Source organism: Notamacropus eugenii, chromosome 2, assembly GCF_028372415.1.
Source record: "Notamacropus eugenii isolate mMacEug1 chromosome 2, mMacEug1.pri_v2, whole genome shotgun sequence".
Taxonomy (NCBI): Eukaryota; Metazoa; Chordata; class Mammalia; order Diprotodontia; family Macropodidae; genus Notamacropus; species Notamacropus eugenii.
This window is the reverse complement of record NC_092873.1, coordinates 267,492,874-267,516,979: the sequence shown is the minus strand read 5'-3', so window position 1 is coordinate 267,516,979 and position 24,106 is coordinate 267,492,874. Positions and strand designations below refer to the sequence as shown.

Sequence of the window (24,106 nt, the reverse complement as noted above, 5' to 3'; positions counted from 1 at the left end):
GGTGTTTAAAATTCTAGGGAATGTTTATATACCACTCCCAGATGGGGAAACTGAAGAACAAAGGAAGGGCATCTAGCTAGTCTTGGATTGGGGAGATGAAAACCCAGGAGTCCTGACTCCATTGAGTAAGAGAAAGGGAATCGTGTGTGGAGAAGAGGCAAGCATCTGAGGGTCCAGGGCATGGTCAGTACCCTAGGGAATAGCACAACTACTAAAACTGAGCCCTAGGTGCCCTCCCTCATTAACCTTCCCCTGACACTTGCCTCACTGATTCTCCTTTACTGACTCCCTTCTGGGGCAGTTAAGTGGTGCAGTGGCCAGAGCACCGGTGCAGGAGTCAGGAGGACCTGAGTTCAAATCTCACCTCAGACACTTGACCCTCACTAGCTGTGTGACTTAACCCCCATTGCCTCATCCTGAGTCATCTCTAGTCATCCTGATGAATATCTGGTCACTGGATTCAGGTGGCTCTGGAGGAGAAGTGAGGTTGGTGACCTGCATAGCCCTCCCTCACTCAAAACAAAGTGAAGTGCAGGTCATGTCATCATTTCTTCGATGGCATGGTCTTCTTTGGCAACAAAGGACGAACACACACTGACTCCCTTCCTGTCTCCCCCTTCGCTGACTTTTCCTCCTCATTGATCCTTCCTTATCATTGACTCCTCCAGAATAACCTTTCTTGCTCACTGATCCTCGATGACCACTCTTCTGCAATGATCCTCCGTCATTTACCCTCCATCCTCATTAACCCTCCTCTAGGCTGACCCCTCTCCTTCTCAAAGCTCCACCAGCAATGACTTAAGTGTTCCAACTCTCCCACATCTTCTCCAACATTTATCCTTCTGGAGTGTCATTCCATAGGAATTTCTTCCCTCTCTCTCCTCTTTTCATGCTCTCTTATTAGGGGTTACCAAACTTGGAGTCCGACCCCATCAAGTCTGAAGATTATTTACAGAGTGACTAGGAAGAGAGAGACAGATAGATAGACAGACAGAGACAAAGAAGGAGACAGACTATTTTCTCTTTTGTTATGTTTTGTTTTGTTTTTCTCATGGCTTCTCCCATTCGTTTTACTTTTTCTATGCAATATGAGTAATGTGAAAATATGTTTAGTAGGAATGTATGTGTATAGGACTGCACGCTGTCATGAGGAGAGAGGGGGGAGGGAGGAGGAGAAAATTTGGAACCTATGGAAGTGATTGTTGAAAACTGAAAACTAATAATAAATCTGGGGAAAAATACATACCAATAAAATATGGGAGGAAACCAAGCTTTTCTTACTCAGATACATTCCAAGTGCTACTATGCAAACTGTTCTGAGGGCATATGGGTTGTACGATTGTTAATATTTCTCTGTGTGTGAATGTGTGAGTGTGTATGTGTGTGTGTATTTGTCTATACAGACCTATGATGTCATTGCTGTGGGAGTTCTAAACAAGTAAACTCCTTTTACCAATACAGATTGACAACTATTCTGTAATTAATAATAAAGTTGGCTAGGGCCTTGAGAAGTTAAGTGACTTGCTGAGCATTGCATAGTCATTATGTGTCAGAGGTGGGGGGATCTGAATCCAGGTCTACTTGACACTGAGGTTAATTTTTATCCCATATTATAGTTCTATTAAAAGTAAATTTCTATTTTTCAACTTACAAAAAGAAAGACACACTAGGAGAGGTGCAGAGATAGAAAGAGACAGAGACAAGAGAAGAATGAAATAGAATGTTTAAAAAGAAAAACTTTGGACTTTATTGTCTAAGAGAGAGAGAAGAAGGGCATATAAGTGAGCCAGTGAAGCTACAAGGTCCACTGAAGAGAGACAGAGAAAGAGAGACAGAGAGAGACAGAGACAGACAGAGACAGACATAGAGACAGAGAGACACAGACAGAGACAGAGAGACAGAGACAGAGAGAGAGACATAGACAGAGAGAGACACAGAGACAGAGAGATACAGAGACAGAGACAGAGAGAGACATAGACAAGAGAGACACAGAGACAGAAAGAGACAAAGAGACAGAGACAGAGAGAAAGATAGAGAGAGAGAGACAGAGACAGAGACAGAGAGAAAACCTTTTGGTGGGGGAACGCCAGGTACCAGTTCCTCTATGCAGATACAGAGTGTAGAAGGTTGGGATGGAACCCATAGTCTTTAATGAATTTTCCAAATGATTCAGGGTCATGTAACAGGTGGAACCATTGAGGCTAGATGAGGGAGGGAGCCTGAATTCTTTGGGGCTCAGTTGCTCAGTCTAGAGGGGATCCTTAAACCTCAGTATTTTTCCTGTGCCTGGACATTGGGGAAGGAGGAATGGTGGCTAAAAGATGGAATGAAGGACACTTGTACTCAAGGGTCTCCTGGCCAGCTGGACTTGGCCCTTTCTTTCAGCATGGGATGCTCTTAGTGGACTGTGCATCTTTGGCCCAATCACTTACCCTTTCTGACCTGTTTCCTTAACTCAGGCGCTACAGTACTTTCTGTAGCTCTGCTGAGTTGGTATTATCACATACATCTTATAAATAAAGAAACTGGCACTGAGGGAGATTCCTTGATTCCCTTGGAGGTCATCTAGATGAACCCCTTCATTTTACAGGTGAAGAAACTGAGATACAAAAGAGGGGACAGCCGCTTGTCCAAGTTCACACAGGTAGTAAGTGATGGATCTGGATCTGAACCATCTTAAATGACTTGTTTGTGGTCATGTAGTTGGTAAGATTTAGAGCCAGGGATTTGAACCCATTTCTCCAAGGCCAGTACCCTTTCCATTATATGATGTTCATCTCTACAGTCCCTTTCAGCTTTAAATCCTCTCATTCAATGATCATTCTCTTTAATCTATTCCCTAAATTCTCTTTAAACTGTCCCCTTTAATCTGTTCCCTAAATCAGGCTTGGCTCAATCTGGAGTGGTAGAAAGAGCAAAGGATTTGGAGTCAGAAAATGTGGTTTTGAATCCTGACTCTGTTAGTATGTGTGATCTTGGGCAAGTCACCACCCTTATGGCCTCTTTAAAATGAGGGGGTTGGACTAGATAATCTCTACAATCCCTTCCAGCTCTGAATCCTATGAGTCAAATCATTCTCCAACAAGTACTACGCCTATGAAGTTTGCGATTCCCACACCCCCCCCCAATTCCCTAAGAGAGATGGGGAGCCCAGAGAGCCTGGGGATGTCTCCAGAAGCAGCAGGTCCTTGGCCTGTGGTGTGTGGCAATGGAGTTCCACTGTGAGCTCGCATTCTCTCCACCCATCCCAGCCCTGCCTCTGGGCACCCTGGCTCTGTCCCGCTCCCTTTCCTTGGGGCCCACACTACTGAGCACCCCCATGCTTCCCCACCACACACAGGGCTCAGGAAAGGCATCCCAGTTGTTCCCCACCACCAACCCCACCCCATATTGGCTCCCTGTACCACCAGCTCCTATTAGCCAGCCTGGTGGTGGGGGCGGTGGCTTCAGTGGTTCCTGTGCCAGGCCCGGCCCCTCTAAGACGCACCTGTTCTGACCTGCTGAGCAGGTTCCCAAGTTTCTGCTGCCGTCCGCCAGCCAGCCTTGGCGTGGGAAGAGGCTCTGGGGGAGCTCTGAGCTCCTAGTCACGGCTTCTGGGGGGGAGCTGTTGGGGACAGGGGAGGGTGGTGCGGGGCTGGGGCAGGGGATCCCCTGGCTATCACCTCAGCTCCTAAAACAGCCCACCAAGTGGATACAGACCAGCACCTAGGGTCTTTCAGGTGGGACTAGACAGCTGCCTTTGGGAGTTGCTGACTTTCTCTTTCTGGAACCAGAGAGGGTGGGGTGGGGGAGATCTCTTCCTTTGGCCCCCACCCCAGGGGGAAAGAAGGAGAGAATCCAGTTGATTCCCAAGGCCTTCCTACACACACTCCTGTCCCAGGAAGCCAAGATGTGGCAGCAGAAGCCATGGCTGGTGCTACTCCTTGTCTCCTCCTTCACAGGTAAGACACCTACCTGAATTTCCTCTTAGATCCTTTTCTCTCATGCTTCACCTCCCTGACTCCTTCTCTCCTCCTCCTCTTTCCTCCAGTCCCCCCCCCCCCCACACACACTGTTCTTTACTCTGAGCCTGGTTCCAGCATAAAATTCCAAGTCTGTTCCTCACCGTTGCTGTGACTGTCCCAGAAAAGTCAGACCATCCTTCCCTTCCCCATCTCCCTTGATCCTTTGCCAAGTCACTGATTTTGATATTACTAAGAAAGGTTAAAAGCTGCATCCTGTGGTCCAGCTATTGGGTGGGTTTGCAATCAGGCATGGAAAATAGTGTTTTGTTTAAATAGTGTTTTATGGAGAAGGTAGGATAGTCAATGGTCAGTGCCAACACTGAGAGGCTCCCTTGTGCTAACACCAGGCTTCCTTTGCTTATTGAGGCTAGGGCTGGCTCAGGGCTAGAGCTACAGATTTCCAGTAGGATTGATTCAAGATTGGGTAGAGTTCCTGGCATCCTAGGAGTCAATACAACTGTTTGCCTTCTCTATTAGACCCAGGGAAACTGGGATAAGGCTGTCTTAGGGGTGTGGGTGTCAAGAGCCTCAGAGTAGACGGATGAATGGGAAGGGGCTACCCAAAAGCAACAGAGCAGCCTCCTTCACCTCAGCCCCTCCCCTCATCTGGGCAGACTAACAGGTGCCTGGGTGGTTGTGGTGGGGGTTTAGGTAGGTGGGGGCACTGGGTGGGGCCCCTTTTGGGGAAGGTGTGGTGTTCCTGGGTTGGACCCACTGGGGCTAAGGCTTCTCTGACCCCACCTCCTCATCCAAGACCCTTTAATCCTGACTATTGAAGGTGCAACCACTAGGGATTTTATCTATAATTCTAAGGGTGGAGATGTGGTTGTGGGGGTGGGGGGGATGAGGAGGAGGTGGAATGAGATGTGTGGGATGGAGTGGTATAGGATCCTAGGATCATAAATAGGAGCTGGAAAGGACCTCAAGAGGTGGTTTAACCCTCTCCTTTTGTAGTTGAGGAAACTAGGCTGAGAATAAGCTAGTGACTTGTCCCGAGATCACACCAGTATTAAGTGTCAAAGCCAGAATTTGAACCCAAGATCTTCCCAATCCCGTGCAATAGAGGGGGCCTCCTGAAAGTTACCATGGGATCTGCTACTATCCCCACCCTTGGCTCAGTAGCACAGAGTTGTGTTGTGGTACTGTTTAGATGTGTGTAGCACATTCCCCAGGCTGAGGAATCATAAGGAGGTTTTCAATGGGGTTCCAGCTAAAGCTATGTAGGAGATCAGGTCTGGACCTCACATGGGTCCTGCCCTACAAGAGGAAGATACTAGGTTCATCTTCAACTTCCTAGGCATGGGGCACCAGATCCCATTCCCCTTACCACCAGCTGAGACTCCTGAGCTGCATCTCCCCAACAAGGCTTCAAATTTGCTTCATCGGAGGAGGGTGGGGCCTAGTCCTAAGGGCTGGGGATCTAGACAAATTCTTTCTGGTAGGGCCTAGCCCAGTCAGAATATCCCAGAGAAGAGGGATAGGGGCAGGTCTCTAACTCCTGGAGTTTATTTTACTGATCATCTGAGAAGGTTGTAGGGATGAATGAGGGGTCACTTAATATAACTTTTTTCTAATCCTAGAGGTATCTCAAGGGATAGAAAGGAGTTAGATACCCACAGATAAGATCTTCCTACAACCTACTGGCTAGAGGTCTGGACTGAGGGCAGACCCCTACTAGTGTGTAGGGTCAAACTGTAACCTGTGTTCTTGCCCCTTTCCCTGAAAGAAAAGCCTCAGTTTTCCCTAGAATGTCTGAGTCATATACCAGACTCCAAAGGAGGCTCCTTATAAAAGGTGAATCAGACTAGAAATCAGAAAAAAAAAATCTGAATTTTATTTCTAACTCAGAGACTTGCTACTTGGATGACCTTAGATAGGTCACCTCACCCTTTGGCCTTGTTACTTCATCTGTGAAATGAGGGGGTTGGACTGTGGGACCTTTAAGGTCCTTGCCAGATCTAACATTGTACGATTTCATGAGTTCTCTCATCCTTTGCCTTTCTTGACAGTCTGGAGAAGGTGAGCAAAGGGGATGACTGGGTTATCTCAGGGGAAGGGCTATGGGTCTTTCCTTGGGTGACTGAGTGGGCTTCTCTGGGAGCTCTTCCCATTTCCATTTCTGTGATGGTACCCCTCTTCCTGGCTTGGCTAGTTCCCCTTCCATACTCTTGTGGGCCATTAGAGCATGGAGCCCCAGGGGCCTGGCCCCACCCACCTACTGGCAAGAGAGAAGCCCAGGGAGGAGAGGCGCCACTAACACCACAGCCCTTTGTTTCTCCTTAATGGGATGAGTTTCCGGGTGAGGTCCCCTCCCAGCCTCCCCTCTCTCCACCCTAAGGCTGGGGGTGTGTATGTGTGTGGACAGATAGGGTTCTCTCTCCCAACAGCATCCCAGCCCCTGACCCCAGAGTTGACAGCAGTATATATATATATATGTATATATGCTGAGGGAGAGCAGGGCACTTGGAGTATAGGATTCCTGGACTGAGGCCAAAGCTATGGGAGACTCAGCCTACCCTGAGGCTTACACTCAGTTTCCCTGACTGAAGCTAGTTTCCTAGAAAGGGAGGGGCCCTCAGCCCCAGTTTCTTTGCTTCTGTTTACATAAGGGGAGGGGGTGTCAGTTTCTTTCCCATAGGATTTATCCAAACTCAGAGAACAGAGAAGGGAAGTTGATTCTCCTTTCCATGGAGGGAGAATCAGAAGGGAGTTCTAGGACCTTCAATATCCTCTTACAGAATCTAGCCCTTCCTTTCAAAGAATTTCTTTTTTGGAAAGGAGAGTAGAAGGGAGGGTATACATGGCAAGAAGCATAGTTTAGTGGGAAAAGTACTAGCTCTGGAATGGGGAGAGAGATTTGGGTTCAGCAATTACCAGTTGTTTAACCATGGACAAAGTCACCTAAATTCTCTCAAATGTGATCATCCTTGCCTTACCCACTAGGGCTTTATGAGGGGCAGGTGTTATTAGAAAGAAATACAGGGGCTCACCAAGGGTTCATGTGGCCATCCCAGTCGTTTGCTTTCTAAGACATCTGAAGGTCCTCTTTGGGGCAGGGTCCTGGATATCACAAACCACAGGCCCCAGCTCCTCCCATATCTCTGTGACCTGAAAGCACCACAGGTGCAGAATGGAGCAAGGAATCCAGGCATCCTGATCTATGGCCTTTTATCGCCCATAACAATATCCACTGAAGCGCAGGGAGAGGAAAGAGTGTTCCAAGCTGAGAGAAGGCTCTAGAATCCAGACCTGGAACACAGATTCTGGAATCCATTACCCAGAATCTATAGCTGGAATTCCAAGGCCAGAATTGGCCTGTCATCCACCCTCAGGGTGAGGTGGTAGAGACTATAGGGGTGGGGGGAGCATATACTCTTTCACTGGGAAGGGCCAGGCTTAGGTGATGTCTAACGTCCCTTCCAAACTAGAAGCTGCTCCCTACAGTCCCCTCCCTGGAATCGAGCTGGTTCTTTCGAGCTAGGGGTTGAGGCTGAGCCCCAAACGGAGCAGGGCTGCCAGCTAGTGGGACTGGCTTTGCAGAGAGTAGCGAGAAGGGGGAGGGAAGGGGAGAAGGTGACTGGCAGTTGTGAGGAAAGAGGATGGCTGAGGTTGGGAGCTTTGGAGTCCTGGGTCTCCCACCCACAGTGTGGCTGCTTGGGTGACTCAGCCAGGCTCAGACTCTGGCTCCGGGGGGTTTAGGGGACTTATCTAAGCTGGGAGCTGTGTCTGGGCCAGAGTTGAGGCTGCCTTCAAACACCGCCCCCCCAGTCCATTGTTCTCAGCTCCTTTTGTACAGACAAGCTCAGAGTGGCCCCCTCCTCATCATTAATCTGACAGTGGGCTTCATGCCCAGGCTGAGAGGTTCTCACTAAGCTGGGGGGCTTAGGGCAATGAGGATAGGAGTTGGATGGGAGTATGGGAAGGTAAAACAGGAGATGGGACTTTCCTGCTTTCTTCACTCAGCCTCCAGCCTCTAGGACCCCATGTAATTTAGGGTATACTATGGCGTTGAGGTGGAGAACTGATAGGAGGAGACTTAACTGGGGTCTGTTCTTGACCTCATAGAGCGATCTCCCCTTCTCCTAGGTCACTGGTCACTGACACTTCTTCCACATGCATACTCATATTAACTCAGGAAGAAAGGAAGCATGTAAGCATTTATTAAGCTCTTACTATATGTCAGGCACTGTGCTAAGCACTTTTAAACCATTATCTCATCTGATCTTCACAAACAACCCTAGGAGGGAGATACTACTATTATCCCCATTTTAAGGGTGAGGAATCTGAGGCAAACAGAGATTAAGTCTTTTGCCCAGGGTCACACAGCTAGTGTCTGAGGCTGTGGTTTTCCTTTTTTTTCTGTTTGGGTTTTTTGGTGAGGGATTTGGGGTTAAGTGACTTACCCAGGGTCACACAACTAGTAAGTGTCAAATGTCTGAGGTCAAATTTGAACTCAGGTCATCCTGACCAGGTCCAGTGCCACCTAGCTGCCCAGAACTCAGGTTTTCTTAAGGTAAATAGACTTCCAAGTGGATAGAGCGTTGGAGCTGGAGTCAGGAAGACCTGAATTCAAATCTGGCCTCAGATGCTTATTTACTAGAAACGTGACTGGGTAAGCTTCTTAACCTGTCTGCCTCAATGTCTTCAACTGTACACTGAGGATAATAATAGTAGCACCTACCTCCCAGAGTTGTGAGGATCAAACAAGATCATATTTGTAAAGAATTTAGCACAACACTTAACACTAGTAAATGCCTGCTCCTTGTCCCTTCCTCCTTCCTGACTCCAGGTCCAGTCCTCTATCTACTACTCCACTTAGAACAGGCTGGAACGGCATAACTGAGGGAAGAGAAGGGTTAACACAAGGGTATGAGACCTCCCCCTCATCCCAGACAGGATTCCCCCTTACTCACTGGATCAGGAGCTGGTTTTTCTAGTGACGGTGTCAGGGGCTGAGGCCCCGGATATGATCCCCCTTGAGGGGCCCACTTGTGAGACAGAAACCGGAAGACCTCCAGAGAGTGGCTGAGGAGACCAGAAAAGAGGAGAGAGAGGTACCCTTACCAGGTCCTCTTGTGTTAGAATTCTAGTGAATATTCCTGGCACTAAGAGGGAAAGGTGACCTGATTCCAAGGCTCCCTCCCACCCCCACTCCACTTAGGGCAACCCCTTCCTGGGGTTCCTTGGGGAGGGGAAGGATTGAGAACTGAGCAGCCAGTGGGTGGGAAAAGTGTTCTGGCTGCTCACTTTAGCACCGGAGTTCAGAGTCAAAGCCTGTGACTAGACACCAAGGAGACCAAGACATGCGGAAGCAAGGAATAATAAAAATCAAAACATTAACTAAGCATGTGGTGTGTTCTATAAGCCTAGCACCTCACCCAGAAGTACACAAACTCAGGCACTCATGGAAACATGTCCATGAGCCTACAGATGTTGGAAAAGACCCTTCCTCTGACTTCACTGGGACACTCTCGCAGATCAGCTTGAGTGGCATTGTCTGTGTAGGGGCCCCAGTCTAGGGATGCCATTAACAAAAAGGTCTAGTATAAAGAGAGATTCCTAGATCTGTAGGCCACCATCCTTCTGTTCCGTTTGTTCCCTCCCCTGCCTCAGTTTCCCTCTGTGAGGTCATTGTTCAGGGTTCTCATAAGGAGAGTTGGGACTGAAGGTAAATATAGCAGAGACAGAGGATATGGGGGGGGGTGCAGACTAGCAGTGGGTGGGGTGCTTGGAGGGCAGGGCCCTGAAGAGGCCCTTGGGGGCCAGGCTGAGCCCTGGGGGGAGGGGGATGGAGATCCCGTTTGGCCAGTTGGGCCTGTTCTATGCCTTGCGCAAGGTGGCTGCTGTGGTGGTGGCTAAGCTTCAGTAGAAGCTCTCTCTGAGTCACCCATGGCTCCCCGGTCCTGGTGACCCAGTGATCCCCGTTCAGGGTAGGGGAGAGAAGGAATGAGGACCCACCAGCCAGAGTCTACTGAACCCAGGATGGAAAGACAGGAAGTGAGATACGGGTGCCCAGTCTGTCCCTCACTGCCCTCAGGGTGACCTCTCTGACTGTCTGCTTGTCTCCCTCTGGGTAATGACGTCATCGCCCTGACGCTGGCCGGTGCACTGGGTTGGGGAGAGGTGGAGGAGGAGGAGGAGACACCACACCCTCCTCAGACTGGGAGCTAGGACTCCTGGCTCATACTGCACCAACATTGTCGTGGTGAATTCTGGGGCTTTCTGGTCAGAGACCTGATCCCTAAGGCAGAGGCCAGGAGACCCTTCCTGAAAGGTTGGGGACCAGGAGTAGCAATGTCCTAGCCAAAATAGACTATTTCTATCTTGTCATTTACCTGCTCTGACAAAGCTGTACCTCTCTCTTTTTCCCATCCCACCCCCAGTTTCTAATCATTCTCTCCTCACCTTCACTTCTTGGAGTTCAGACTTTCCTTCAAAGCCCGACACAAATACTACCCTTACTAGAGTCCTTTCCTGTGCCCCCGAAGGTGTTTGTTCCTTTCCCCCTCACTATCCTCCACATTATTTTGTTTATGTTGTGGCTGGTGATCTATGTCCAATTGTTCCATCCATAGATGGTAAGTTGAGGACAGGGACGGTCCTGGAAGAGTTGAATGAAGGAATGCCTGGGGTGGGAAGCCCAGTAGAAGAGAGGTTACCATGTTTGGTGTCCTGGGTCATGGTGCTAGTGGCACTCAGAAGTGAGGGGTCTTGTGCAAGTTTCCCTACCCACACAGAGGTTACTGAAACCCAGACTCCCAGGCCTTCTCCTTGTTTTGGAGCTAGGCATCTTTGTTTTACAGAAGGGTCTCGACTGGGGCTCAAGGACTCAGTTTGGGGAGAAATTCTGGCATAGCCCATAGCCAACTGGACTGTGCCAAGATAAAGCGTGGAGATGAGGGGATTTTTTGTGGGGGGAGGGTAATAAAGAGGGAAGCATTTTCCTTTGACCAATGAGAACAATCAGGGAATTCTCCCTGGGAGGTAGGGTCTCACATACAGCATAAATCTCATCATCCTCAGGGTAGCTAAAACCTGCTTCCACCTCTGAGCCTCCACAATGGGGCTCGAACCCTTGTCTTCTTTGGCCCTTTTGGGGTGAGAGCACTTTCTCTCTCTTCAGAGTGTAACCCAGTCCCAAAGCCCATGGGTGTGGGACTCTCTCCACCAATAAAGTTACAAGGATTTAAGTCTTGATTCGAGGGCACCCTGTGGGGGGAGGGTCCAGGTTCCTTTTGTATCTGCATGAAGCCCAATCTTCTGAGGAGCTGAGGGGGAAGAAACCTCTGTTGCTTAGGTAGTGCCCCTCTCCCTGGGTCTATGTCTTCCCTACTCCTAAGTTCTGTCCCCTTCCCATACTGAAGAACTGAGGTAATTGGGTGGGAGTGGGAAGAGGCAGGGGGGAGGGTGGTTAGCTGGACTCCCAAGGTGAGCTGGGTGGGTCCAACATAGGTGCAGCGGCTCAGGGCCCTGGCATCTGGCCCTGCAGGTCTGTCCCGTCCTGTTCTGTCCCTCCCTGCTCTCAGCAGCATCCTCCCTCCCTTTACTCCTCCCATCTGGGGCCACAGGACCCCCTGGCTCTAATCCAGACTTAGTCTAAGCAGGGTCCACCCCAAGGGGAACTCTGCTGCTTTCAGGGGATAGGTGCAGGTGCCAATCCTGACCTCCCCTTACAGATGACTGCCCTCTCTCCTTTCCTCTGGTTCCCCGAGAGCTCCCTTTCTAGAGGAGTAAAGTAGGGAAGGAGTAAAGTAGAGTAGGCAGGGAGAATGAATGGCTAGGTTTTCAGCCTGGTGTTACCATTACCAACTTCTTTTCTCTCTCAATCCACTTTCTTCCTTGGTTTATCTGTCTTTCTCCAATCTGCCCCTTCTCTCCTTATTCAATTCAAGTCTTTAACAAACATTTCTAGAGGGCTTTCTATATGCAAAGCATTATTTGCTAGTTATTGGGGGTTTAAAAAAAGACACAAAGAGGTTTAGTAGTCCTTTTCTCATCCTATTTCTCCCCTCTCACCCTTCCCTATCTCTCTTTATCTCTACCACTGGCTCCTTTCTCTGCTCCCTGATGCCCCCAAATTTTCTTTCAAATCATCCTTCACCAGAAGCCCTAGGCTCTTCTACCCCTTAACCCTGAGAACTTTGAAATTGTTTTTGGACTCCTTCCTCTCCATTATCCCTAGTACTCAATCAATCATCAGCCTCGTCAATTTTTTCCCCTAGGAAATGTCTCACATTAATCCCTTCCTTTCCATTCCCATTACCACCAGCGCCATCATGCCTATGGCCACCTGCTTGAATTATCTCCACTGCTGCCTAGTCGATACTCCTGTCCCTGGTTTCCCCTCTCCAACCCAATTTATATAATGCTTGTCTTCAAGTTAATCTTTCTAGAATCCAGGATTTTGTAGGAGAGGTGGTATGGTGTAGTAGAAAGAATTGTGTTTATAGCATTGAAAGACCTGAGTTCAAATCCCGCCTCAGGAGTTTATAAGTTATGCACCCTGGGAAGTTTACTTAACCACTTGCTTCAGTTTCCCCAATCTATTAGCGGGCACACTAATAATAGCTAGCGGTTATATGTTGCTTTAAAGTTTGTGAAGAGCTTCTCCAATAGTGTCTCATTTGTTCCTCACAACAATCCTAGGACGTTTGTGCTGTTATTATCCCAACTTTACAGATGAGGAAACCGAGGCAAGCAGAGGTTAAGTGACTTGCCCAGGGTCACACAGCTAGTAAGCATCTAAGGCAGGATTCGAACTCAGGTCTTCTCATCTCTAGTACTCTATCCATTGTAACACCTAGTACTTTCAATCTCACAGGACTGTTGTGAGGAAAGCATTTTGCAAACCTGAAAGTACCACCTAAATGTGTTATTGTTAACATTGCTTACCTCATCAGGTGGTTGTGATGAAAATGCTTTGCAAATGTTGAAAACAATAAATAAATGTGAGCTATTATTATAGGTGGTGCAGTGGATAGAGTGCTGAGGCTGGAGTCAGGAAGACTCATCTTCCTGAAGTTAAAGCTGGCCTCAGACATTTACTAGTCATGTGGCCCTGGGTAAGTCACTTTGCCCTGTTTGCCTCAGTTTTCTCATCTGGAGAAGGAAATGGCAAACTACTCCAGTATCTTTGCCAAGAAAACCCCAAATGGGGTCACGGAGAGTCAGATATGATTGAAACAACTCCACAACAACAAAATTATTTTATTTCTTCTCTGATCAAAAAGCCTACCCTTGGTCCCTTTTTCTCCCATATTATGTGAATGCTTTTGTCTGGTTTCAGTACCTGCCTTCCATGTATCTATCTCTACCCTCTCTATCAAACTATTCTGCTACTACTCCTTGCCACACACCCTCTACTCTAGTCTGGCTGGTCTCATTGTCTCACAAATAGACTATTCTCACTCTGGCCTTCTGTCACATGGTTCTTCTACCCAGCAATGAAGACTTCTTTTTAGCTAACCCAAATTCTAACCACCCCAGCTAAAATCCTGCCTATTTCATGAAGCCTTCCTTGGTTACTCTAGTCCAAAATGATTTTCCCCTTTCATTGATTCTTTAAAACTTAACATCTGTATGCCATGTACTGTCCACTAATTACTTCATTTCTTTATGTGACTATTTCTCAATAAGATTTCAAGTGCCTTGAGGTCAAGGACTATGTCATATACATCTCTGGGCCTCAGTATACTCATCTGTAAAATTAGGAGGTTTAACTAGATAATTGACTTCTCTGTAATTCTATGACTATGCTCCATAACACCTTTTGGAACAGTATCTTTGACAGAGGCCACAACTTGGAACCCATTCATTGTTATTTCTCTTTGGAATCCAAAATCAAATGACCAGGTTATCTGAGACAGGTTGGGTACGTCCTCATAGTGCCAGACTATTGAATGAATTTTCTGGTCCCTGATTTTCCTTTCCATGCCAACCTGTCTTGATTTCATTGCTATGTTTCTCATCCTGGGTTCATCCATCCCCAGCCTCACTGATGTCTGTTTTCTACCAGGATCCTTCCTGTCTCTGACAACTTGCTCATCCCTGACTCTGTGATTTTGTCCAAGTCATCTTTCCCACGTGGAACATCTGATTCTCTCTTCTAATCCACAGGACTGGGTGATTTCTGAAGTCCTTTCCAGCTCTGACATTCTGTGATTTTGATCTGGATTCAAATCTCAGCTGAGCTAGGTACTACTTGTGTGACACAAGCACAGTCTGTGGAGTCACAGGACCTGGGCTCATTCAAATCCCATCTCTTGACCTTGGGCAAATCACTTAACAAGTCTTAGTTTCCTCATCTGTAAAGTTAAGAGATTAGACTAGATGGTGTCTCAGTTCTAAATCTGTGATCTGAATCCTATACTTTGGACAAATCATTGATCCTCTAGGACTCAGTTTCCAGATTACATTAGTGTAATAAGGATAGTGTAGATTAAAGATATTCTATACTAGATTATTTCTAAGAGCCTTTATATTTCTAAAACCTATGGTTCTTCACCTCCTTCTAGATCTGAAATTCAGCTCCTCCTATAATTGGATCTTTAGAGCTAGAAAGTACTTTGTAGGGAATCTAGCCCAACTTCCTCATTTTACAGATTTGAGATAGCTGAGGCCCAGAAAAGTGAACTGCCTTGCTGGAGATTACAGGGACAGTTAGCAGCAGAGCTGGAGATTAGAATTCAAATCCTAGGACCCCAGGTCTCAAATACTTTCTGTTAGGTCATGTTGGCATTCAGAACCTACCCCTCTTCTGGCCCCAGACAAGAATAATCTTCCCTTTAGGATGCCAGAAAGCTGAAAGCGGTATTCATCTATCTTTCTCTAGGAAGCTTCCATTACTGAGTCTCTTCCATCCAAAAGTTTACTCATCTTCTGTGAGGTGCAGAAAATTTAAGTGGGTTGTCCAGGGTCATAAAACTGAAATGCACAAGAGTAGGATTCGAACCCAGGTCTTTTTGATGTCAAGTCAAGATGACATCTAGAGGAACTGAGTAGTGGGCCAGTGGGTCCTTCAGGTAGTAAATAACAGGGCTAGGTTTGAGAACCCAGGTCTGTGGACTCTAACACTAATTCTTTGTATTATACTCACTTTCTTCCAGGGTTACCTCAGTCATTAACCAGTGATATGACCTCCAATAAACCCCTTTACTTCTCTAAAAATGTATTTTCCTTATAAGATGTGACCTGTTGATCAGATGAGATCAAGTAGGTGAGAGTGTTTTGCTTGGCATCAACCCTATAGATATAAATTGTTGCGATTATTTTTACAGGGTAGATTTGCATTGCCCACGAAGGTTCTGTTCATCCACATGAGGCTGCATATTGATCATTTTTAGGAATATAGCAATCACCTGGCTGGCTGGTAGCTAACTGTGGCTCTTTTTTGGCATTTCCCTGCAGATTTGTGCCTGGCTGGTAAGCTGGAGACGTCAGCCCTGGTTACCGTGGTCCTGGGTCAAGATGCAGAGCTGCCATGTTTCTATAGGGGGGAGCCCGAGGAGCAGGTGAAGCAGGTGGCGTGGGCCCGAGTTGGAGGGGGAGAGGGGACGGCAGAACTGGCATTGCTACATGATACATATGGCCTGCATGTGAGTCCTCCCTACGAGGGACGAGTGGAGCGGCCACAACAACCTCGGGATGCCAATGATGGTGCCATACTTTTGCGTAATGCCGTGCAGGCTGATGAGGGGGACTATGAGTGCCGAGTCAGCACTTTCCCTTCCGGCAGTTTCCAGGCGGGGCTCCATCTTCGAGTGCTTGGTGAGTGGGTGCAGAAGTCTGGGGAAAGGGTAGATGGAAGATAGGCAGTCAGGGAATTGGGGCTTGGGCAAAGAGCCATAGCCAGAGAGAAAAGTAGACTGTGAGATCAAAGGGATCTTGAAGCTGACCAGTCCAGCTCCCATATTTGACAAAAGAAAGGGAATCTTAGAGAGATAAAGTGACTTTTCTAAGAAGAAGCCTAACTGGAACCTTGAATCCAAGTCCAAGTTCTTCTAGAGAGATATCATGATGTACTAAGACAGGTAATGGATTGGGAGTCAGAAGACATGTCCCAGGTACAAAGCCCAACTTTGTTCCTTACCACCTGTGTGACAGCAGGCAAATCACTTCCTCTCTATGGGTCTTGGTTTCCTCAACTATCAAATGAGCTAACCATATTAGACAACATCAAAATTTTCCTTCAGCTATCCTATGGCTTATAAGAAATTTTAACACCTTGGCTCAGTTTCTTGAGCTGTAAAATGGAGATAATATTGACATAAATGTGAGTTAATAATATTTCCATGAGAAAATTAAATTATAAAAGCTATGAAGCAACTAAGTTGTTGGAATGTTAAAATTTCAATCCAACAACTGAATGAAATAAATTTGAGGCCTAAGCAACCATTCACACAGGTGGTCCTGGGGGAGAGAATATCCTAATGGACATCTCTCATTTGGACTTGTCTGGTTACAAGCAGTCCCCTCCCTTGTAAAGTACTGTATTCCCTGCCTCCTCCCTCCTTTATAGGGATGTTTCAGGAGTAAGTGAGATTGTAAAAGCGCTGAGCTCTGGATAGCTCAGGAAGGAAGGTGTAGGTGCAGGAGTCATTTATCTGGAAGACACTTAGCTGGCAAATAGTCCAGCATCCAAAGAAAGGGACAGAGAGCAGGGCAAGGATGGGAAAGGTGATAATGAGGCAAGAGAAGATAGAGTAAAACTGAGAAACAGGTAGCAAGCTGTGTTCCCCAGGAAAGGTGAAAACAGAGCTAGGATTATTTGTAATGACAGCAGGGACTTGCTCCGAGGGAGGGTAGGACATATGTCTCCTGGGCAGGGCAGAGACAAAAAGAATATAGGCGAGTAGGTGGTCTTTCTGTAAGGGGTGGTGTGGGGGAAAGGTGTGTGTGTGTGTGTGTGTGTGTGTGTGTGTGTGTGTGTGTGTGTGTGTGTGTGTGTGGTGTGTGTGTGTGTGTGTGTGTGTGTGTGTGTGTGTGTGTGCATGACTGACAAATAGGGCCAGGTTTTTCCCTGATAAGTTTTCTCCCTTCCCTCCATCCCCTGTAGTGCCCCCTCTGCCCACACTGAACCTGGGTCCCACCCTGGAAGAAGGCCAAGGTCTAATACTAGCAGCCTCCTGCACAGCTGAGGGCAGTCCTGTGCCCAGCGTGACCTGGGACACAGCGGTCAAGGGTGTGATCACCAAGCGCTTGTCTAATCACCCGAGATCAGCTTCAGTCACCTCAGAGTTCCATCTGGTGCCAAGCCGAACTATGAATGGGCAGCCCCTCACCTGTGTGGTGTCCCACCCAGGCCTTCCAGAAGATAAAAGGATCACACACACTCTCCGGGTTGCCTGTGAGTACCTGGACACTGAATGGGGTAAGGGGTACAGAACCAGGCAGTGGAGGCACAGAATGAGTATGAGTATGAGGTCCTGAACCAGGCAAATTTGCAGGGACTAGGGCCTAGGATCTACCAATCAGTCAGCATTTCCTGAACTCAATGGTAGTCTCTGTTCAGGAACCAAAAGAAGTTTTGAGACAAATCCCTGCCCTCAGAGAGTTTTCCATCCTGTTAGAAAGACCAATCTGACTCAGAATATCCTTCTGTACCAAGTGGTTCCCTCTGCATATATCTTACACACCTAGAGAAGGGAGAAATCAGAGTGGGTTAAATAGATTTTATGTCAGAGATGGACCTTGAAAGTTTACCCCGTTTTGGAGAGATTTGGGGAGTGCAGCTGGTGCTTTTCGAGTCATCATTATCTCACTTTCTCTCCCCTGTTTTTCCCACCCACTCTCTGGCTCCACAGTTCTTGCAGAGGCCTCTGTCTGGGGCCATGAGGACCCTGAGTTATGGCATGTTGGCAGGGAAGGCGTCATGCTCAAGTGTCTGAGTGAGGGGCAGCCTCCACCCTCCTACAACTGGACTCGGTGAGTGGAAACCCTGTGCTAGGGTCTTCCCTGGGGAAGAGATGAAAGCTGGGAGTTAAAGGCCTGGAGGGAAGGAGGCTCCTCATAGTTTCAGAGTCAGGTTGAATTTCAGAGGTCAGGCTGTAGGAGGTTGCTCCTGGCTCTTTTCCAGGGTCTTGTAGGGGAGGTGATACTCTCAGATGTGTTAGAGAAACAGTTCATGTGCACAAAGGGATGTGTATATAATACAGGTACACATGAGGGGTTAAAGTGACCTTAGGCCTGAGAATATGGCCAGGTGCCTTGCTGTATAGCATCATACATGTTGGAGCATGCATATTCTTCATGTACAATTGAACACATGGGAGTGTGAGTTTTGCTTTGTGGGGCTTACTGACATGTGTGTGGCCTATTGTGGGCTTGCCCTTTTGCAGGCTCCTGGTGATTTGACGAGTGGGGGAACATGTGGGACGGCACGTGTGTAGATCTCCCCAGATGCAGGGTGGGAGTGCCCAGGTCAGGCTGGGCAGCAGGGTGGAAGGGGGCCTTTGCCCAGGCCTGTGCCCAGACCTGCCCAGGGGAGGGAGGGGCACCGTGGGAACGACCGGCGGCTCTGGGTGACGTCACCGTGGTGGGGGGGGGGGGAGGGCAGGAGCTGCCTGGGCACGTCAGGCAGCAGCGGTAGCAGCCTTGGCCTGGTCTGGCCGGCACCCATCAGCCTCCCCTGCCCTCTCAGGCTGGATAGGCCTCTGCCCAACGGGGTGCGAGTGGATGGAGGCACCCTGGGCTTCCCCGCACTGACTGCTGAGCACAGCGGCACCTATGTCTGCCATGTCAGCAATGAGATTACATCTCGGGACAGCCAAGTCACTGTGGCTGTCACAGGTGAGTTGGTACTTTTGAGGGAGAACACAGAGGGGAATTATGGGTCAGGCACATGGGTAAAGCCAGAATAGGGAGGAGAGGCTATAGTAAATGGAAGACAGGGGACAGGTGAGAAAACAGAGAAGGAATGACAAAAATTATCATAATCAATCCACAAGCGCTTATTAATGTAATGGAATCTTGGCCAGTGGAGCTCCATTTCTAGAGCATGGACATCTATTGAACAGGCCTCCATTTTCTGAAGTGCCTATTATGTTTCAGCACTATGCTGGGCACTGGTGATTCAAAAACAAATGAAACATGGACAGAGAACTGGCGCTGGAGTCAGGAGGACCTGAATTCAAATTTGACCTCAGACACTTATTAACCGTGTGATCCTGGGCAAGTCACTTAACCCTGATTGCCTACAAAAAAACCAAAAACAACGCCACAAGACCTACTTCCAAGGAGTTTGCATTGTAGGGATCCTAAATGGATTATGGGAAAGTCATTCACCTGCCCCTCCTCTTCTGTCCCCCTAGATTGGGGTGGGTGCCCAGTCCAGGAACAAGATCAGGATGTGCGGTTGTGACTGGGCTATGGGCGTGGGTAGAGGAGGCTGAGCTCCTCTGACCCCCGGCATGTTCCCCTCTCTGGCTTTCAGCAGAGGATGAAGCCCCACCAGTTGATGTGGATGTAGTTTCTGCCTCCATGGTGGCGGTAGGAGTGATTGCTGCCCTGCTGCTTTGCCTCCTGGTGGCTGTGGTGGTGCTCATGTCCAGATATCACCGCCGCAAGGCCCAGCAGATGACCCAGAAATAGTGAGTGGTGGAGGAGGAAGAGGGAAAAGGGGGATTGGTTATTGGAGAAGAAATGTTAGGGAAAGAAGCCAAACAGCAAGTGAGAGGAGAGGAGAGGAGAGGAGAGGAGAGGAGAGGAGAGGAGAGGAGAGGAGAGGAGAGGAGAGAGCAGGGGAGGAAAGGAGAGGAGAGGGGGGGGGAGGGGAGGGGAAGGGAGGAAAAAAGAGGGGAGGAGAGGGGAGGGGAAAGGAGGAAAAAAGAGGGGAGAAGAGGGGAGGGGAGGTGAAAGGAGGGGGGAGGGAGGAGAGGGGGAAGGGATGGTAAGGAGTTTGAGGAATAGAAGCTGGGCTGGGAGAATGTATAAGAGGGAGAGCTGGGTATACAAAAGGTTTGGGAAAATCTGTGAAGAAGAGTTTGGGGCCTGAGGGGGAGGGGACCCTGTCCAAAGAGAACAATCACAGGCAGCTAACTGAAAGAACTAAGACACGTTTGTGTGCAAGCACTCCTCCCCACTGGGCTTTCTCACAAGTTTGCTGCAGTTTCCTCTGCCTAGAATGCTGTTCCTTCCTCCTTGCTTTACCCTCAACCACTGACCTCAATCTCTGTCTCTTGAATTCTCTCCACACCGTCTTGATCCCCTCGGTTGGACATTTTATCTCTCCTTTAAAATCTGAGTGTTTTGTTTGTCCCTGTCTTAGGCACTTAACCATCCAAAGACTCCTCTTATCTCCCCTGCTGGTTTGCAGACTCGATGACGATAAGAAGCCCAGGGATTCCTTTCCACATAGAAAGCACTTAATAAGTATTTGTGGAATGAATGAATGTATGACTGCTCACACATTTAACAAACCTGGTTGGGCCTCTCAGGCCTACCTAGACACTGTAGTCACAGAAAGTCACACACACACAGACCTATGTTCTCTGTGAGAGTCACACCTACAGCGATTAGCACATCCCCCCTCCACTGAGATAGGTCAGGGTTCTCTTCCACCCTGGGTCAGTGTTCTTCCCCTAATAAAAGTATAATGTCTTTCTTGGACAGTGAGGAGGAGTTGACCTTGACCCGGGAGAATTCCATCCGTAGGCTTCACTCCCACCATGCAGAACCACGGAACCAGGTGTGTCTTTGTACATCTGCACATGTGTTTAGATGTGTGTGTGTATGCCTGGGTCACCTTTGTGTGGACAGGTGATAGGTAGTAGGAGAAAGGCCTTTCTCTTGGCCTGAGAGTTGTCTTGTGAGGAGTAGAGTAGATGAAGGGAGTAGAGCCTAGGGGACCTGGTCTGGTTCCATAGGTTTGGCTGATCTCTGTTGGCATGGGTCCTGGAAAAGATAGGTTCTATCATTTGGGACTTGGATACTGAGTATCCAAGGGTTTGGAATTCCTTCGAAGGGGCAGACCAATGTGGAAACAGACCTATTCCCCTTGGGGAATGCAACCCCTATCTCTAGTGGATTGGGTGACTCAGGGCTGGTCAAGAACCTGATAGGATAGTTATCAAAGAATTGAGCTCATTTGGTAAGAACCAAAGCCAACCCTATTCAGGTACTGAGGGCCTGATGGCATTTTAACTACAGCAGGAGTCTTCTGTTTAGCCAGCAGCTGATGGAAAGAGGAACGGAGAAGCAGGGGGAGGTGGGAAGGGAAGGCTAGGATGAACTGGGGCAAGGAGATCATGTCAGGGAGGAGGCTGATGGGAAGGATAATGAAGGGGAAGAGGCCAGAGGGCTAGGGTTGGGAGGAGAAGGAGGGGAAGAGGTTGGGTTCAGGGAGGAGGCTGGAGCCCTTATTCTGATGCCTCCCCCTTGTCCGGGCCCTGCAGCCCGAGGAGAACATAGGGCTTCGAGCTGAGGGCCACCCTGATAGTCTCAAGGACAACAGTAGCTGCTCTGTGATGGTGAGGCCCAGTCCCACCTGTGTCCCTCTGACCTCCTTTCTAACCTCTTCCCTGCCCCACCCTTCCTCCAGGTCAGCTTAGGTACCCTACTCCTCTCCCTACTATACCCCATTCAACCTCAGCCCCATCCTTGACTGGGACCCAGACCCGTATTTCTATTCTACCTTCAACCCCCTTGTCTCTCCCCACTCCCAAATGACCAACTCTAAATGAAAGGATGTAGAGAAAGGGGCACCCCATGACCTTAAACCCCAACTTTTGCCCCATCTAAACGTATCTCCTGCCACTGAGCCCACATTTTCCCTGAAGCCTCTCATTTACCCATGTTCCTGGCCCTTGACCCCTGACCCCATATGTTGACCTTGACTTTGAACCCTATCATAATATTGACCCTCGGCATGACCTAGTTCTGGCACTATGTCAACAGAGTGAAGAGCCTGAGGGGCGAAGTTACTCCACTCTGACCACAGTGAGGGAGATTGAGACCCAGACCGAGCTGCTGTCGCCAGGCTCTGGCAGGACAGAAGAGGAGGAAGATCGAGATGCTGGGATCAAACAGGCCATGAACCATTTTGTTCAGGAGAACGGGACTCTTCGAGCCAAACCCACGGGCAATGGCATCTACATCAATGGACGAGGACACCTAGTCTGACCCTCCGCCCGGCCTCTGCCTCAACTATCCAGTGGCCCTCCTTTGACCCATGTTGGGAGACATTTGCATGTCCTTACACCCAGCATCCCTGAAACAAAGGCCTGTGGCCCTATTGACTTCTGGCCTATTCCCAGGCCCCTTCCCCAGCTTCTATTTAGAGGTGCCCCTCTGGGTATGACCTCTCCTGGTGCTAGTCATTGTGCATGTGTATATGCATGTGTGGGTATGTGCATGCCTCTGTGTGTGTGTGAACACAAAATTTGAGTATGCTTGGATGATTGTGGTCTGTGTGACTTTATATGTGTATCAGTGTACAGGTAAAAATGTGTGTGTGTGTGTGTGTGTGTGTGTGTGTGTGTGTGCTGGTGATCACTTTTGATCACTGTCTGTGTACATTGACTAGACCCTCAGACCCTAGAGCAGTATTATTGAAACAGAGGAGAGGTCGGGGCTGCACCCAGGGAAGTCGACCCCGGGGGAACAGTCCCAGGCAAGGGGCTAGATCAGGGAGCTGGACTCTCTCCTGACTGTGGGAGCGGGGCTCCCCTAGGCCGGCAGCATACAGGAGCACCACGTTTGGTTTTGGTGGTTGGCACTGCTGCTATGCCCGCTGGCTGCTTGTAGAGCCCGCCCTCTTGTGGAGCAGAGAGATTGGCGCAAGGATGAACTTGCTGAAATGCTGGATCACAGATTTAGAGCCAGGAGGGGCTTCTACCTTCCCTTCCCATTTCACAGATAAGAAAACCGTGATCCACCCAAAGTCACAGAGGCAGGAAACATCAGCAATGGCGCTTGAACAAGGGCCAAGGGCTGCTCCCACTGTACTACACTGCCTGCCTTGCTTGTAAATAGGACTTTTTGTAAGTTTAATTCCATGTTAAATATTTTAGGGAAGCTTGCTATTTAAGGGATTTGTTGCAGTGAATCCTTTTTCTAAGCAAAAAGCATTTCTCTGAAAAAAAAATAATTGCTTAAGGTTTGTTCTCATCTCTCCTGACGATGCTTCACTCAGCCCTTTCTGCATCTTCCTCTGCTTCTCTAGCTACCAAAGTACTAGCTTGGGGGAGTGTTAGAACCAAGGTTCCTGGGTTGTAATTTGCAATGCTGGCAAGGGAGCACAGAACTGGGGGAGGGTACAGGAGGGTCACAGTGTGGGTGAACAAGGGTGGTTTAGGCAGGAACAGCCCTCTTCCCCTGGGGATTTCTGTCACTGAACCTCTAACATTCAGACAGCGGTTCCCATAGGCAGCTAGGGCTAGAGGGTGGTTGGGATCCCCAAGGCTCAAGCACTGTCTTGGGCTCCTCCCAACACTCACACAGTGTCCTCAGTCATAGATGTGCAGACCCAATGACTTCACTAAGCATGACAAAACCTGTGCCAAATGCCCTGGGTTTTGTTTCCTCACCCTACCTCAGAGGACTAGGGAAGATGGTGTGTGTCTGTGTGTGTGAGTGTAAACAAAGACACAGATGCCAGTTCACTTTCCTAGCTCTCTTGGACAGCCTGGAGTTTGAGGGAGTGACCTGGTGGAACATAGGTCTGATCTGTAAATAGTGTGAATAGTGCTGTAGAAGTAGTGTAAATAGTTTACGGTCCAGCCCCCTTCATAAATAAAGCTCTCCCAGACTTGTCCTGCCTCTTTCTTACTGTTCCTCTCAGACATGATGACTCCTTTGATCTCTGCTACCCTGCTACTTGACTTCTACAAGTACGCTTCAGTCTTTTCCAAGGGTCTGTCAGCTAAAGCAGCAGGGCCCAGAGACTTTTCCATCCTTCAGTCCATCTCTGCTGGGACCAAGCAGAGGCCTGACATCCTCCACTGCTAACCTGAGTGCCTTCTCCCCTCCTCAAAGCCCTCAGTCAGTGGTGCCGCCAGAGCCCACAGCCCTTAAGTCTTCTCCCAAAGTCCACCAGTGAGCCAGAGGCTGAGGCTCAGCTTTTGCCACTCTTGTAAAAGTAGACTAGGTGATCTATCCCTAGGATG

At 48.7% G+C, this 24,106-nt stretch overlaps 1 protein-coding gene across 4 annotated transcripts; it reads left to right on the top strand.

Annotated features, from left to right (window-relative positions):
- The first annotated feature begins 3,758 nt into the window (after nucleotides 1-3,758).
- On the top strand, nucleotides 3,759-23,751 carry NECTIN4 (nectin cell adhesion molecule 4). Of its 4 annotated transcripts, none has more exons than XM_072643965.1 (9): nucleotides 3,759-3,941; nucleotides 15,411-15,770; nucleotides 17,059-17,349; nucleotides 17,807-17,927; nucleotides 18,643-18,791; nucleotides 19,438-19,591; nucleotides 20,613-20,688; nucleotides 21,395-21,469; nucleotides 21,897-23,751. In XM_072643965.1, the coding sequence occupies exons 1-9, from the start codon at nucleotides 3,890-3,892 to the stop codon at nucleotides 22,119-22,121; spliced, it is 1,503 nt and encodes a 500-aa protein (XP_072500066.1). In that variant the 5' UTR covers nucleotides 3,759-3,889; the 3' UTR covers nucleotides 22,122-23,751. The 4 variants fall into 4 exon arrangements, with proteins under 4 accessions (XP_072500066.1, XP_072500065.1, XP_072500068.1 ...); XM_072643964.1 differs by having other exon boundaries at nucleotides 19,435-19,591; XM_072643967.1 differs by lacking the exon at nucleotides 21,395-21,469.
- The last annotated feature ends 355 nt before the right edge of the window (nucleotides 23,752-24,106 follow it).

Bases quoted from the DNA above. Each gene is read 5' to 3' on its own strand.
- NECTIN4 (XM_072643964.1), top strand. From the start codon at position 3,890: ATGTGGCAGCAGAAGCCATGGCTGGTGCTACTCCTTGTCTCCTCCTTC. The intron at 19,592-20,612 runs GTGAGTGGTGGA...TTTCTTGGACAG, and splicing joins CAGCAGATGACCCAGAAATA to TGAGGAGGAGTTGACCTTGA. The intron at 20,689-21,394 runs GTGTGTCTTTGT...CGGGCCCTGCAG, and splicing joins ATGCAGAACCACGGAACCAG to CCCGAGGAGAACATAGGGCT.